Here is a 14,603-nt window from a genome sequence, read left to right as displayed (position 1 = left end):
CAGTCAACACACACACACACACACACACACACACACACACACACACACACACACACACACACACACACACACACACACACACACACACACACACAAACACTTCCGGTGGCTCGTCTGCTTCCAGCAGCTCACTGTGATGGAGTGGAGGCTGGAGGATGGTCTGGGTGGCGCAGCGCCTCCATCACCAATGTGCAGAAAACACGCAACTCGCGCACTGGATCAGGTCTGCGGGGCTCGGGTCTGCGGGTCTGCGGGTCTGCAGGTCTCGGGTCTGCGGGTCTCGGGTCTGCGGGTCTGCAGGTCTCGGGTCTGCGGGTTTGCGGGTCTCGGGCCTCCGGGGTCCGCTCCTCCCCCAGCGGGTCTTCGGGCCTCGGGTCTTCTTCTCTCCGGTACTTCGGTCCGTCCAGCGGCTGGAGCCGCTGCCCGGCCGTCGGTGCACACTGCCCGGTGTTACGAGCACTGCTGCTCCGCTGCGGACACGAGCCCCGCCCCGGGAGCGAGCGGCGGGAGCGCGCAGCACAGGACCGTTATGGAGAGCAGTGAGGAGGGGGCCGGGGGGGGCATGGGTCTCCACAGAAGAGAAGAGAACTGAATAGAACAGAGGGGAGGTTCCAGATTTACACCACTGTTCCACAGTTTCCTCATGTTGGACTCAAGGAATTCTGAAAAACACATTTTGGTATAAAAGTAAACATTTTGAAGGAGAAAAATGTCCACGCTGTGGTAAAAAAAAAAATAAATAAATAAATAAAATAAATAAATAAATAAACAGATTTAAAGAATAAGTAGATGTAGTGATCAGGAGAACTCTGGACCATCAGGATCCGGTCCAGACTCTGGACGTCTTCCCTCCTCAGACGGACTCCTGCGTCTCTCCGTGTTTTCATCAGTCAGAGTTCGGCTCCGTTCACAACGCTTCATGTTCCAGGACAGACCGAGCCGGAGCGTCCGGGCTCTCAGTCCATCAGAAGACATCTGGTCCTGGCAGCCCGGGGTCAGCGGTATTTATAGATGCTGGGGAGACCACCCGTCTGCCCCTCAGGACTCTTCACAACACCCCGACCTGTGACGTCACATCCGCCTGCCGCTGCAGCTGCTGGCTGGTGTCGTTCACACAACTGACAGACCAGAGAAAGGTGGAGGCATGACCTGGACATCAGGACACGAGGACATGAGGACACGAGGACACGAGGACATGAGGACATCAGGACATCAGGACATCAGGACATCAGGACATCAGGACATCAGGACACGAGGACATCAGGACATCAGGACATCAGGACATCAGGACATCAGGACATCAGGACATCAGGACATCAGGACACGAGGACATCAGGACATCAGGACATCAGGACATCAGGACATGAGGACAGCATGACACAGCTCCAGGACATGACAGCAGCAGTAAAACACCAGAAACACCTAAACTACACCTGAAACCTCTCACACACACCAGACACACACCTCAAACACCTAACACCCCCCCATGAAGACCATCAGGCTCCTCCTGGTCCCTGACCCCCCCATGAAGACCATCAGGCTCCTCCTGGTCCCTGACCCCCCCATGAAGACCATCAGGCTCCTCCTGGTCCCTGACCCCCCCCATGAAGACCATCAGGCTCCTCCTGGTCCCTGACCCCCCCATGAAGACCATGGAGAGACTCCTCCTTGGTGCTTGAACAGCAGGAAGACGGAGGAGACGTGAGGACTTCAGGAGGAGGACACCTCCACGCCCACCGCCGGACATTCAGGGGGAGGACGTGGTGGACAGCTTCACCTCAGCAATAGACTGGACTGGTCCCACAACACCAGCGCTCTGGACAAGAGGGGCCAGAGTGTCTCCACCTTCTGAGGACACTGAGGTCCTTGGTCCAGACCTCTGCTCCGGACCTGTTATGACTCTGTGGTTCCTCTGCTGTCCACTACGCCGCCGTCTGCTGTCCCCGGGCAGCACGGAGCGGGACAGGAGACACTCAACCAGCTGGGCAGGAGGGACAGCTCTGTTCCGGGCTGTCCTGGGCTGTCCTCTGGGCAGGAGGACCAGCTCTGTCCTGGGCTGTCCTCTGGGCTCTGTGGAGGACGTGGCTCAGCTCACTTCCATGATGGACAGCAGCTCTGAGCCAGTGCAGGGGACGGTGGAGGAGCTGAGACGACGGAGACGCCCTCAGTGCAGGACAGAGCAGGTCCTTCATGTCCACCGCTGTCAGACTGGACAACAACCCGGGACATAATGTCCTGCAGTCATGGACACTTTATCACACTCTCCTTCTGCTGCTCATGTTAATAAATATATCAAAGCTCCTGTTGTATTTTAGATTCATGTTGTAAATAGCGTGAGGCTTTTCTGTCAGATCTGATCATTATTCTATTACCCGATTATTATGATTCTGATGACATGACGTCACCTACTCTCATTCTTTATTCGCACGTTTCCTCACTGTTCTGCCCTCCTGTGTTCTCTGAGCCTGTAATGGTAAAATGAACCATTGTGAGATAAAGTTCTTCTCTACATCTGAAACCTGCCACACACACAAGAACAGACCTCAAACACACCTTACACACACACACACACACCAGAAACACACTTGCTGTGATGAGTTTCACTCCTGGTTTAGTGTCTTCCAGGGAAACATGCAGACGTCCTTTCTTCCAGATGAACCTGATCATTGCAGAAGTTTGATATAAAGACGTCATCAGACATGAACGGGAGCCGTTTCTGAGCTGTACATTATAACCACGCTGCTGGACGCTCACGCCCACCCACTGCTTTCACCTGCAGACGCCCATCAGGACTCCACTGTTCCACTGACGCAGACTTTACCCAAAGAGTAAGACACAAATAGAAATCAAAAACTTTATTACAAAAATAAGTTACACTCACCTCCATTTTACAGTATAAAACAATTTATTTGCAGGAATGCAAAAAACGTTGTTGGCCACCAACAATAGTTTAAAACTGCTAACATCTTTTTTTCAAAAGGTGGTTGTTATGATTTTACTGAGGGAGTTAACTGTGTAGAAAACTGGGATTGGAGAGCAGTTTCCTCGACGCTATACCTGGAGACCGTTCACTGCAGTATCCCTTCTACCACTCTGGGAGTCTGACCCCGGCCGAGTCGAAGCAGCACTGTGTTAGGCACGCATGCTCCCCGGCGGGGCAATATGGCATTCAGTCACCGTCCAGCCCCATCAACCTCACAGGCCGTCCACTGAGCCGCCGCGCCGCCAAACATGATCTGAACAGGATGAAGAGCGCATGGTCTTCTGACATTATCGTGACACTGCTGGAAAACGTGTTGTATCCATATAAAACCAACCCGCTGGATCAGCACAGTGGCACAAAAGGGACACTGCAGGGCTTTATTTTTGTTTATTTTTTTTAAATCAAAGGCAGTTGGATGCCTGTGACGTTGAAGCCTTTACAAAAGTAACATTTTCCAAAAAACCTATACATCCAGTAACTACATACTCTGAAGGGGCGAGGCGGCCGCTTCAGTTCAAAATAGGATCAAAGCAGGGCTCGTTCGGACTCATCACATGAGATTGTTTTGCATGCCCAGTTTGACTGTTCGCAGTCTGCAGAGCTGCGGCTAAAATGACTATATTCCATTAAGTACATCGCTTTGCGCCGCAGCTCTTGTGCATATTTTGTTTGGAAACGAGCCCTGCTTTCATCAATATAGTTTCCCTATTTACAGTACAGGCCGGGTAGTTTAGTCCTCTGTACTGAGGTAGTCAACCAACCCTTAAAGACAAGTTCTTAAAAAGAACCACTTTCCTGGAATGCCTGACTTATCCATGCCAGGTGGGTACACCTTAAAACCCTGCAAATGTTCTCCGTCAAACATCCAGATCAAACAATTATTAACATGGAGATTCCCACAATAAAAATCGCCATTAGCACAAAAATATACATCAAGCTCCTTTGAGCCACTTCAAACCTAACAACTTAAAAAGTGCAATTTCTTCAATAATTATTCAAAAATGGCATGTTCAGGGACAGGGAAGGGGGAGATTGTAAGGGCAATTCATAATAGAGCCCCGTGTAGCGGGGCTGGTTCAGGGGCTCGGGGCAAAGAGGCTGTGGCGAGTATTCACAATCCTGCGCTCGTTTCTCTTTAAGGTGGCAGTTTCAGACAAAAACATGACTAAAAAAAACAAACAAACAAACAAACAAACAAACAAACATGGGGAGATGCTTCTTCTGTAAGGCTGGAATATCATTGGACCTTTTCCTCGTGCTCTTCGTTGTCTCCACGTCCGGCTGCAGCTTATGGTGTAACCCCACACATCAAGTCAGTATCCACGGCGACAGGTCAGGACCGCCCCCGGCCCCGTTTACCTGCTGGACCAATCAGAGCAGAGGCCAGGTGAGCACGCACACACACACACACACACACACCCCCCTCCCGACCACATGCAGCAGCGTCCCAGTGTTGCGGACGGAGGCTGTATTTACGTCTGATTGTTCCGAGGCTCCCTCGCTGGGAGAAGCCCACCCGGCCCCTCGCCGTCACGGCGCCGCGGCCTCTGGTCTGACTGGCTCCGCCCCCGCGGACGCCCCCCCGGGCGCCCCGCCCCCGCCCGGACCCCTGGAAGTCGTCGTAGCCGTAGTAGGGGTCGTCGTAGCCGCCCCGGTAGCTGTGGTAGTCATACCCATAGTAATCGTAATAGTCTTCATAGCCGTAGTAGTCCGGGGCGTAGGAGTAGCCGCCCCGCCCGCCCCGCCCCCGGCCCCTCGTGGGCGGCGGCATGTGGGGGGGGCCGTAGTAATAGTACTCGTCATACCTGAGGAGACAGAGTCCAGACAGTCAGGAGGAGACAGGCAGAGACACACAGACACAGAGAGACGTCGTCCTCACATCTGCGTCTTGGCCGCCTGCCTCTGGGCCTTCCTCTCTTTCCTCTTCTGGTCCGGCGGCTTGGCGAACACGATCTCGATGTGTTCTCCTTCCAGGTCTTTCCCGTTGAGGTCGGCCAGCGCCTGAGGAATCCGTGGAGAACCGGGTCAGCGACCGTGACGGCGCGGCGGCCGCGTGGCCGGCGGACGCTCCCTACCTTCACGGCTCCGTCGCGCTCCTCAAAGTGGATGAAGGCGTAGTCCTTCAGCTTCTTGACCCGCTCCAGCTTCCCGAACTGGCTGAAGGCCTTCTCCAGGATCTCCTCCGTCACGGTGCTGGCCAGGTTCCTGACGAACAGCACCTTGACCTGCGGGGCGACAGCGGCTGGGTTGGCGCTGTCCGGGCGGACGGAGGGACGGAGACCGCGCCTCGCCTCACCTTGGCCATGACCTCGGGGTCGGGGTCCTCGATGGGGTCGGCCCACTCCACCGTCACCACGTTCCCCCACACCTTCACCTTGCCGCTCATCAGCCGGCGGCGGGCCTGAGCCGCCGTCTTGTGGTCTTCGTACTCCAGGAAGCAGAAGCCGCGGTTCTTCTTCTTGTCGTCAGGCTGGTGGTACAATATGACATCGTTTAGACCCTCTGCAGACAGAAACGGGAGAGAGGCGGAGACACGGCGTCCGTTATTCACATCGAGGCGAGCCGGGACAGAAACGCCACCGTCAACATTCACAGAAAACCTGGAGAGAGTGTGTGTGTGTGTGTTGTGTGATAAGATCTTAGCGGTGAACCATCACAGAGGAGTGAATCACTCAGAAATGATGAAGGCATCATCACCATCATCGGGACACCCTCCGGCTGCTCACCTGTGACTTTAGCGAACTCCTCGACAATCTGCTCTTTTGTTTTGCTTTTGGGGATGGAGCCAACAAACAGCCTGTTATTGGCCACGGAGATGCAGACGCCGATGTGTTTCCCCGGGCGGATCTCGTTGTTGTTGCACTGCGGAGGGACGGAGGACAGTTAGAGGCGGAGCGGACGGCCGGCGTCTCGCGGCGCCCGGCTCCACCGCGCACTGACCAGCTTGACGGCCTGCTGGGCGGCTTCTTTAGTGCAGAAGGTGACGAAGGCGTAGCCCCGGTTCAGGCCGCTCAGCGGGTCCATCATGAGGCGCAGGTCCCAGATGGGTCCGGCCTTCTCAAACAGCGGAACCAGCTCGTCCTCGAACAGGTCTCGGGGGATTTTGCCTACAAATATCTGGTTGTTGAGAACAGAAAACGCCGTTTAATCTGATGAAGATCTGGACGGCGGCCGGACCGGGCGGGTCGGGCGGAGGAGTACCTCTGTACCGATGGTGGGCTGCGCCCCGGAGTGGGCCGACTCCGGAGGGGGGCCGCCATACTTCCTCTGCCCCGTCGTCACGTCGAGCGTGTATCCAGTCCTCTCCAGTAAAGCCTGCGGGTCAAACGGACAGCAGCAGGTCACTCGGCCGCCGGCTGGACATGGACTCACCAAACGCCACGGTCCCAGCGCTCACTTTGATTTTGGCTTCATCTGGTCCTTTATTGGTGTCAGACACTTTGGTCCCTTGTTTCTCTCTTTGTCTGTACGTCTTCATCACGCCACAAAGAAAGGCACTTTTGTTCTGCGAGAAACAGAAACGGGTCAGAGGGCGACGAGAGCTGCGGCGACCCGGCCGGGTCGGACACACACCTGAACATGTGAGAGGTCGCTGTCCTTGAATTGCAGCAGGACTTGGAGAGCACCTTCCTCGTTGAATTCCTTCAGAGCCTCGATCGCCCGGTCATCTAAGTCACTGTGTGACACCAAGCCTGGAGGAGCGACAGGAAGAGGAGCAGCAGGCCGTGAGCGCCCGGCGGCAGCAGACATGACAGATCAGAGCATCTCACTGTGGCCTCCTCCAACCAGCGCCTCTGGAATGGGTCATGAATAAGTAATGGATCCTGCGATTAGCTGTGAGGAGGAGCAGGACTAATCTAATCTAATGGATTCAGCAGCGTCCGCGCTGCACTTAACTCTCCATCCAGCACGCCTTCACTGGACTAATCACAGCAGATGTGGCGCTGAAACCTGATCTGGCCCGGCCCTGATCTGCCCGAGCCCCTCTACAGGCTGACGGCGTCTTCGGGCCCACACCTGTCCCGGCAGACAGCCACACAGCTGCCGCCATTGTTCCTGCCTCCGTCCCATCTGGCTACAGGTCCACGCCGCTACCTCTACATGTGAGCACCCAAACAAGTCCTAGAATGACCCCCTGCCCCCTCGCTGCAGCTCGCCCCCCTACAACCCCGTCCAGGCTGGCCCACGCTACCCTGACTGCATGTGCTCCTCTCCTGCTCCCTCCCAGAAGACTACTGCTTCACCCTGACACCGCTGACCATGCAACCATGTTGGGAATGCGAATGCTGCAGTCATTTCCACATTTTCACTCCAGTACGGCGTAATTTAATATTTCGTAGCACTGCAGTACCCATTTTGGTAGGAAACCACAAAAAGTTGCTTCAGGATCCCAATTCCCACATTCAAAAAGGTGATAGGATGACAATACATGCAAGAAATTGATAAACATAAAAACTGCATATTGAATATGCCAGTATATTTATATAGTTCCTTACCTGCTATGTAAATTTCATCTAGTTTTTCAGCAACTTTCTGTGGTAAACCAGCCTCTAATAAAGTCTGGAAGTGCTCAGAATGGGTAACTGCAGCAGAGGTGTCCATTGGGTCTTCTGGACCATTTCCATTAATATGTTCTGTGGCCATGTCTCCAGAAATCTGTGCAAATGCAATGAGCCAAATTAATCCTGGGTCAAGGGCAAAACTTCGGGTGTGATCAAGAGAGTGTAAAGTCTCAGACTAGACAGGAAACAGTCATGACAAACACACACAGGAGCTGTTTGAGTGGTTATAGTTCAGATTACACGTGGGGCACCGCCGCTGTTATTGAGCCAGAGGAGGAGGAGTTAGCATCACAGCCTGGAGACTCTTCACTAACTTGACACTTGGCAATAATCCACACCCAGACCTGGATGTGTATCATCACATGTGACATTGTGTACACATACAGACAACCACAATGCACAATCAATTTCCCCCACAAATCACACACACAAATAAACAGTAGAAAAACAGTGGATGGTGTGTTAGTGACTGTGTGGCAGGGTTTCCACAGCGGTTCGTTAACAGAGCCCAGTTTATCTGCTGTGCTCTTTAAATTACATGCTAGCTGCCTTCTCAGTGCTGACTTCAGCACAGGACCGATGGCTCCAGCACGTGTTCCCCCACAGCCAGGCGCCGGCGCACAGCCTGGAGCGCTGGTCTACCGACACCAGGCAGCCTTTCATCCAGTCCCAGCTGAGGGCCGCGCCGACCGGAGCGCCGCCGGCACGCTGGAGGATCAACGGTCAGAACCACCCACTGTCTGGCCGGGCCGAACCCAGCAGCGCCCGACGGCCGGCAATCCAGCCAGACCTGGACTCTAGTGGGCTGGTCTGAAGTCCAGTGGAGCTGGACTCCAAGCTGGACTCGGTTCTGGTTTTCAATTCGGACGAATGTGGACTCCGATCTAGCCTTCAAGCCAGCTGATCTGGACAGGGTTCTGACCTCTAATCCAGCTGAACTGGATTCGGATCTGGACTGGTTCTGGCCTCCAGTCCAGCTGAACTGGACTCGGATCTAGACTTGATCTGGCCTCCAGTCCAGCTGAGCTGGACTCGGATCTAGACTTGATCTGGCCTCCAGTCCAGCTGAGCTGGACTCGGGTCTGAACTGGTTCTGGCCTCCAGTCCAGCCGGGCAGTCTGCTAACCCTCTCATGTCGCCCAGCACGTGTTTCCTCTGAGCCTCAAACACTCGCGCAGGACCGGAGAAGCGCCCGGGAGGCCCGGGCAGGGACCCGGGCTGACAGCTTCCCCACGCTGGAGCTGTTATTTGTCCAGACTGAGACGTGGAGGCTGCTCGGGGAGGGACTGGCTCGCACACGTTGGAGCCAGCTAGCAGCTAGCAGGCTAGTCTGCGGAGCTAACGGGCTAAGAAGAGACCTTCTCCGGGACAATAACAAGGAGCACCGGGAAGCTCTTTCTACCGCCGCGGCTACGGGCAGGGTGCGTGTCGGGACGGGTCGAGTGTCGGCGCGGCAGTGCGGCGTGTTCCCCGCCGGTAGTGGAGGCGGAGCGGCTCGTGGCTGCTCGCTGCTGCTAGCATACAGTGACAATGAGCAGCCCCATGATCTGTCAAAACGGGCTAGCCGCGGCTAGCATGCTAACTCCGGCTCGATCTGTCAGGCCATTGTTACAACGTCATGTGTCGCTACGGGCTTCGCCAAGTGACAAAGCACGCGCTCTGGCTTTCCGTCCGCTCTAACGAGGCTTCGCGAGGCGGCGGTCGATCCCGCGGGGTCCGGGTTTAGTCCGCGTGCCGCCGCCGCCACGGAGGAAGAGTCCATTTCAAAAAGCCGGTGAGAACAACCAGTTTCCACATTGTTTCAAACAGCGCCGCGACTCGCGCTCTAAACCACCAGAGAAGCAACAATCACGGGGCCCGTCACGAGCATTCGCCCTACCTGCCGCTGGCACACCAACGCGTATGGTGCGGATTACTTAGGAAGATAAATGTGATATTTAAAAGACAGAAAAAGTGTAAAAAGTCCCGGCACTGGTCCGGCTCCACTCATTCACTGTGATGATGTAAAATGGCTGCCACGTTCACGCCTCGAGTTTTGTCTGGTCGATGGGGTTTCTCGGACTGAGCTGCAGGGGCTCTCCTTCTATGATTTTACAGCAGAGCGGCGGGGAGCGCTCAGCTACTGTACACACACACACACACACACACACACACACACACACACACACACACACACACACACACACACACACACACACACACACACACACACGTATGTTTATATAACTGCGATATCTCACACACAGACATCCCCAGCATTCCGCACATACACACATATAACCCCGATGTGTGCACTAACACTGTACACACACATTTATGACTGAATTATTAAAGGATGTCTGTTCCTGAGCGGCCCCCAAAGCTTTACTGTCTGTCACATTCACCCATTCACACACATTCACACACCAGTGAGGCGGCTGCCACGAAGGCGTTTAGACATCATCCATCCATTCATTCACCATCCTTCATCCATCCATCCATCAAGCCATCATCTTTCCATCCATTCATCCATACATCATTCATCCATTTATTTAACATCATCCATTCATCCATTATCCATCTATTCATCCGTCATCATCCATCCATTGTCCATTTATCTATCCATCATCCTTCCATCCATCCATTTATCTATCCATCATCCTTCCATCCATCCATCCATCCATCCATCCATCCATCATCCATCCATCCATCCATCCATCATCCTTCCATCATCCATCCATCCATCCATCCATCATCCTTCCATCATCCATCCATCCATCCATCCATCCTTCCATCATCCATCCATCTCTCTCCTCTCCAAAGGCACCTGGAAATGTCTCCAGTCATAACAGGACAAACACACACAGACAGATGAATACACACACATGCACATTCACACCGAGGGTCAATTCAGGGTCACTTATTAACCTCAACTGCGTGTTTTTGGATGAGGAAGAAGCCAGAGTACCTGGAGGAAATTCACATACACATACACACACACACACACACACACACACACACACACACACACACACACACACACACACTCACAGGGAGAACATGCAAACTCCGAGACCTGATTCAATCCCACGGCCTTCTCATTATAAAGCGAGACTGCTGTTGCAACACTATACTCATACAGTATACACAGCTCCACTGTATACACACAACAATAACACTTCTTGTATTAGTAGTACTAGTAGTATTAGTAGTAGAGTAGTTAGTGGTGAAATGTTTTTTCAATGTCTTAAAGCTGGGGTTGGCGATTTGAATGAGATACATTTTTTTAAATACTGGTTAAAATGATCTTTATGACCCGATGGGAAGCAATTCATAGTGTGTTTTTAAAGTAGTTTGGAAAATATCCGCTATCTACAGCAGGAGTAAAACGGGAAAAACAGAAACCAATAGTCTTCAGGGGACACCTTTTTTTAAACCAATCAAATCCCTTCGCTGTTCGACCTGCCCCCTGTGCGTACATGTACACGTGCACTGATCCTGTTTCAGTGCGCGTTGAAGGACGGAGCGTCGTTGCAGAATGGCGGAGACGAATGTTTGGGATTTCACTTACCGCTGAGTGCGCCATAACTTGGCGTTGTGCAAATAAAGAAAAATGAAGAAACGAAGCGCTGAGGACAGGTTACGCCAGGAACGCACTGGACGCGGAAGCGCCACGCGCACTGCGCACACCGCAAACGTCTCCACGTCTCCGCTGCCAACGGGAGCTCCTCCAATGGGGTGGGAGCTGGGCAGAGCTAGCTAGGCGGAGCCTTGGGGAGATGCTACATGCTAACGCTAGTTTTCCAAGATCGCCAACCCTAGCTTTAATCTTACAGATTATCTCTATCTCAGCTGCTTTCCAGCACGGTGGAACCGCCTGGAAGCTGCAGAGAGCGCTCATGTTAAAAAGCAGGCTCAGGACTTTTAACAGACGTCCCCTTTATAACCTGTTGTAGGATCATTTATTTACTGAATTATCTTTGATATGTGCATACTGGGTGATGACGAGGGTGGATGGATGGATCACTGTTTTCAATTAAATCTGTTTATATGGATGGATTAATTGTTTGATCCACTCCTGAATTTTTACATTTGCCCACTTATGTTCAAATTAATAGACTTAGTTTTTCATGGTTGCTCTCTGACTATGTCAGTAGACAGAATATCAGTTGAAAATGCATAAAAAACACACAATATAAAAGCTGTGAGTTGTCACTGCAGAAGTGTTGGACCTCCAGGCAAAGCATCGCCGAGTGCTTGGTAGTGCAGCAGCAGAGTCTGCAGCTGGTCACCAGCTCTCAGCTCCGCGTCTCTCTCCGTCATGAAAGCTTCAGCTGCCTACACAGATTCCAGGCTGCGGTCTGGACATGAACTTGACCCCTCCATGACCTGAATCTGCTTCTTTCTGAGCCACGCCTTTGTTGCCCTGGCAGGATATTCTGGAGGACCCACCACCACACATACATCTGTGAAACGAGAGCTGTTCATCCAGATGTTACAGTGAAGAAAATGTTCATCCAGATGTTACAGTCCAGGAGCTGTTCATCCAGATGTTACAGTGAAGAAAATGTTCATCCAGATGTTACAGTCCAGGGAGCTGTTCATCCAGATGTTACAGTACAGGGAGCTTTTCATCCAGATATTACAGTGAAGAAACTGTTCATCCAGATGTTACAGTCCAGGGAGCTGTTCATCCAGATGTTACAGTTCAGCAGCTGTTCATTCAGATGTTACAGTGAAGGAGCTGTTCATCCAGATGTTACAGTCCAGGAGCTGTTCATCCAGATGTTACAGTGAAGAAACTGTCCATCCAGATGTTACAGTAAAGGGAGCTGTTCATCCAGATGTTACAGTCCAGGAAGCTGTTCATCCAAATGTTACAGTCCAGGAAGCTGTTCATCCAGATGTTACAGTCCAGGGAGCTTTTCATCCAGATGTTACAGTGAAGAAACTGTTCATCCAGATGTTACAGTCCAGGAAGCTGTTCATCCAGATGTTACAGTCCAGGAAGCTGTTCATCCAGATGTTACAGTCCAGGAAGCTGTTCATCCAGATGTTACAGTACATGGCTCTGTTCAATGATGCCTCAATGTGGTGAAGTTGCCCTAAAACATGATGCTTCCTCCTCCATGCTGGACTGTGTTTCTGGGTCTACAGTCTCCTCCCTGCTGGGAGCAGGTCTACAGTCTGATCCCTGCTGGGACCAGGTCTACAGTCTCTGCCAGGTCAGGGTTCAGGCTGAAGGACCAGGACTAGGCAGCACAGGATGAGTTGCGACTCGTCACTGACAGAAACAGGAGGAGCAGGGAGGAGCCCAGCGGAAGCAGCCCTGTGGACTCGGGGGAACAGGGAGAACCAGGACCTGGAGGGTCCTGATTCCATGGTGCTGCAGGAAGCGACCCTGGAGCAGGTGACACTCATAATCAGGAGGACTGGTCACTGGTTGATGGTTCAATGCCACAGACACCAGCCAGTCTCTGGGTGAGTTGTTGAGAGTTGAATTCTTATTTCACTCAATAAAACACACAACACTTCGTAAATGTTCTACTGTATGTATTTTGTGGGTGTTCAGCTGATGTTTTGTCTGCTGCCATAACCAGTGAGCAACCGTAAAAACTGTTACTTTCTGTCAGCCTGGGCAAACTTATGAAATCAAGGATCAAAAAATTATTTCCTCCACTGTAAATTAATCCTGAAGACGCTGAGTTCTGAACCATGACCATAACAGAGACGGGTCTGCGGCGGACCTGCTGACCGTATGGAGCAGCCCAGCAGGTTTCACTCTCCACCACACTGTGTCACTCTTCTCCCGTAGCACTCCTGCAGCTGCCGGCCGGATCACCGACGGCCCAGGGTTTACAACAGAGTGACGTTACTGGAGCACAGCACAGCTCAGCGTCTGCGTCTTCATGTCCATGTTTGATGGGAAACAACGTCCCATCCTCTGACAGGCTGGTTTGATATGGAGGAAATGGGATCATGGGAAATGTTCCTGCACTGGGTTCTTCTGTCACTGACTCCAGCGTCCTGCCACGCTGACTGCATCCTGCTACTGATCACTTTCCACCGTCTCCTGCTTCTTTTCAGAGCAGCAGTTTGCTGTCAATATAAAGCAACATTGCTGCCGTCTGCTCCACCTACTGCATCCTGGGAGGAGAAATATCTTAAACAGCTGCTGAATCATGGAGTCCTTTGTGTGGTTTGTGTTTCTTCACCAGCAGAAACGGTTGAGTTTGGACAGACTCAGTAAATCTCGCCAGTATTTGCTGGTGACATCTCTAACATTGACTGAGATGTGATGGGTTGTGTTTCCGGCCTGCTCTGAACACTGAACATGAAGCCACAACAAATATATCAGGAAAGAAACCGGGCCAAGAGAAAGAACACTGTTATTAATAAGTAATAAGTGTCATTAATATGTAACGTCCAACATCTTGTTTGTACTGATCACAAGTTCAGCTGATATCATGAAGCCATAAGGTCTGCTGTCTGACTGCGAGGTGAAGTGCATTGTGGGTAAGAAGCAGGGTTTTCAATGTCTCCACTCTCAGAATCAGAATCAGAATCAGTTTATTGTCATTGCACAATGTGCAACGAAATTTCAAGCAGCATCCGTGTATATATAATTTAAAAGAACAACCTAACAATAGTGCAAATTTAAAAGGAAAACATAAATAGAAAATAATCATATATAGAAAAGAACTTGCAGTATTTGCAGATTATTGCACATTTCCATGAGTGCGTGTCTGTCAGTGACCCTTCAGATTCAGTGCAGTGATGGCTTGTGGAAAGAAGCTGTTTCTTAGTCTGTTTGTCTTTGTTTTGATGGACCTGTAGCGCCTGCCAGAGGGGAACAGTTCAAACAGGTGGTGTGCTGGGTGGGTACTGTCTCTTTTGATTGCCTCAGCTCTGCTGAGGCAGCGGGATGTGAATAAGTCTCTGATGGAGGGAAGAGGGCATCCGATGATCTTTTCAGCTGTCCTGACCACTCTCTGTAGTCTCTGCCTGTCTGCCTCGGTGCAGTGGGAGAACCACACGGTGATGCAGTAGGTCAGGATGCTCTCGACGGTGGAGCGGTA

The 14,603-nt window shown here is 52.1% G+C and overlaps 2 protein-coding genes across 3 annotated transcripts in view; both read right to left on the bottom strand.

Moving 5' to 3' along the window:
- Positions 1–969, bottom strand: part of LOC115407070 (sorting nexin-14-like) — a 23,779-nt gene extending 22,810 nt beyond the window's left edge. Inside the window, exon 1 of the mRNA XM_030117428.1 lies at positions 1–969. This exon is cut by the window's left edge and continues 159 nt beyond it. The gene's annotated coding sequence lies outside the window, so the exon portion shown is untranslated.
- A 1,870-nt stretch (positions 970–2,839) lies between these two features.
- LOC115406242 (heterogeneous nuclear ribonucleoprotein Q) lies at positions 2,840–9,565 on the bottom strand. Of its 2 annotated transcripts, XM_030116116.1 has the most exons (12): positions 9,425–9,565; positions 7,480–7,639; positions 6,557–6,675; positions 6,381–6,488; positions 6,185–6,298; positions 5,924–6,100; positions 5,710–5,845; positions 5,280–5,485; positions 5,059–5,208; positions 4,863–4,984; positions 4,460–4,788; positions 2,840–4,345 (listed from the first exon to the last, which is right to left on the bottom strand). In XM_030116116.1, the coding sequence occupies exons 2-12, from the start codon at positions 7,625–7,627 to the stop codon at positions 4,317–4,319; spliced, it is 1,638 nt and encodes a 545-aa protein (XP_029971976.1). In that variant the 5' UTR covers positions 7,628–7,639; positions 9,425–9,565; the 3' UTR covers positions 2,840–4,316. The 2 variants fall into 2 exon arrangements, with proteins under 2 accessions (XP_029971976.1, XP_029971977.1); XM_030116117.1 differs by lacking the exon at positions 7,480–7,639 and having other exon boundaries at positions 9,425–9,557.
- Between the last annotated feature and the right edge of the window lie 5,038 nt (positions 9,566–14,603).

The sequence above is a fragment of the Salarias fasciatus genome, chromosome 19 (assembly GCF_902148845.1).
Source record: "Salarias fasciatus chromosome 19, fSalaFa1.1, whole genome shotgun sequence".
NCBI lineage: Eukaryota > Metazoa > Chordata > Actinopteri > Blenniiformes > Blenniidae > Salarias > Salarias fasciatus.
The sequence above is the reverse complement of the archived record's forward strand: the minus strand, read 5'-3'. Positions and strand labels throughout refer to the sequence as shown.

What these genes read in the sequence shown, in the direction of transcription:
- LOC115406242 (XM_030116116.1), bottom strand. Translation starts at nt 7,627, where the DNA reads ATGGCCACAGAACATATTAATGGAAATGGTCCAGAAGACCCAATGGAC. An exon ending in AGATGAAATTTACATAGCAG is followed by an intron (nt 6,676 to 7,479) that starts GTAAGGAACTAT and finishes TCGCTCCTCCAG; the next exon opens with GCTTGGTGTCACACAGTGAC. An exon ending in CAGATGAAGCCAAAATCAAA is followed by an intron (nt 6,299 to 6,380) that starts GTGAGCGCTGGG and finishes TTTGACCCGCAG; the next exon opens with GCTTTACTGGAGAGGACTGG.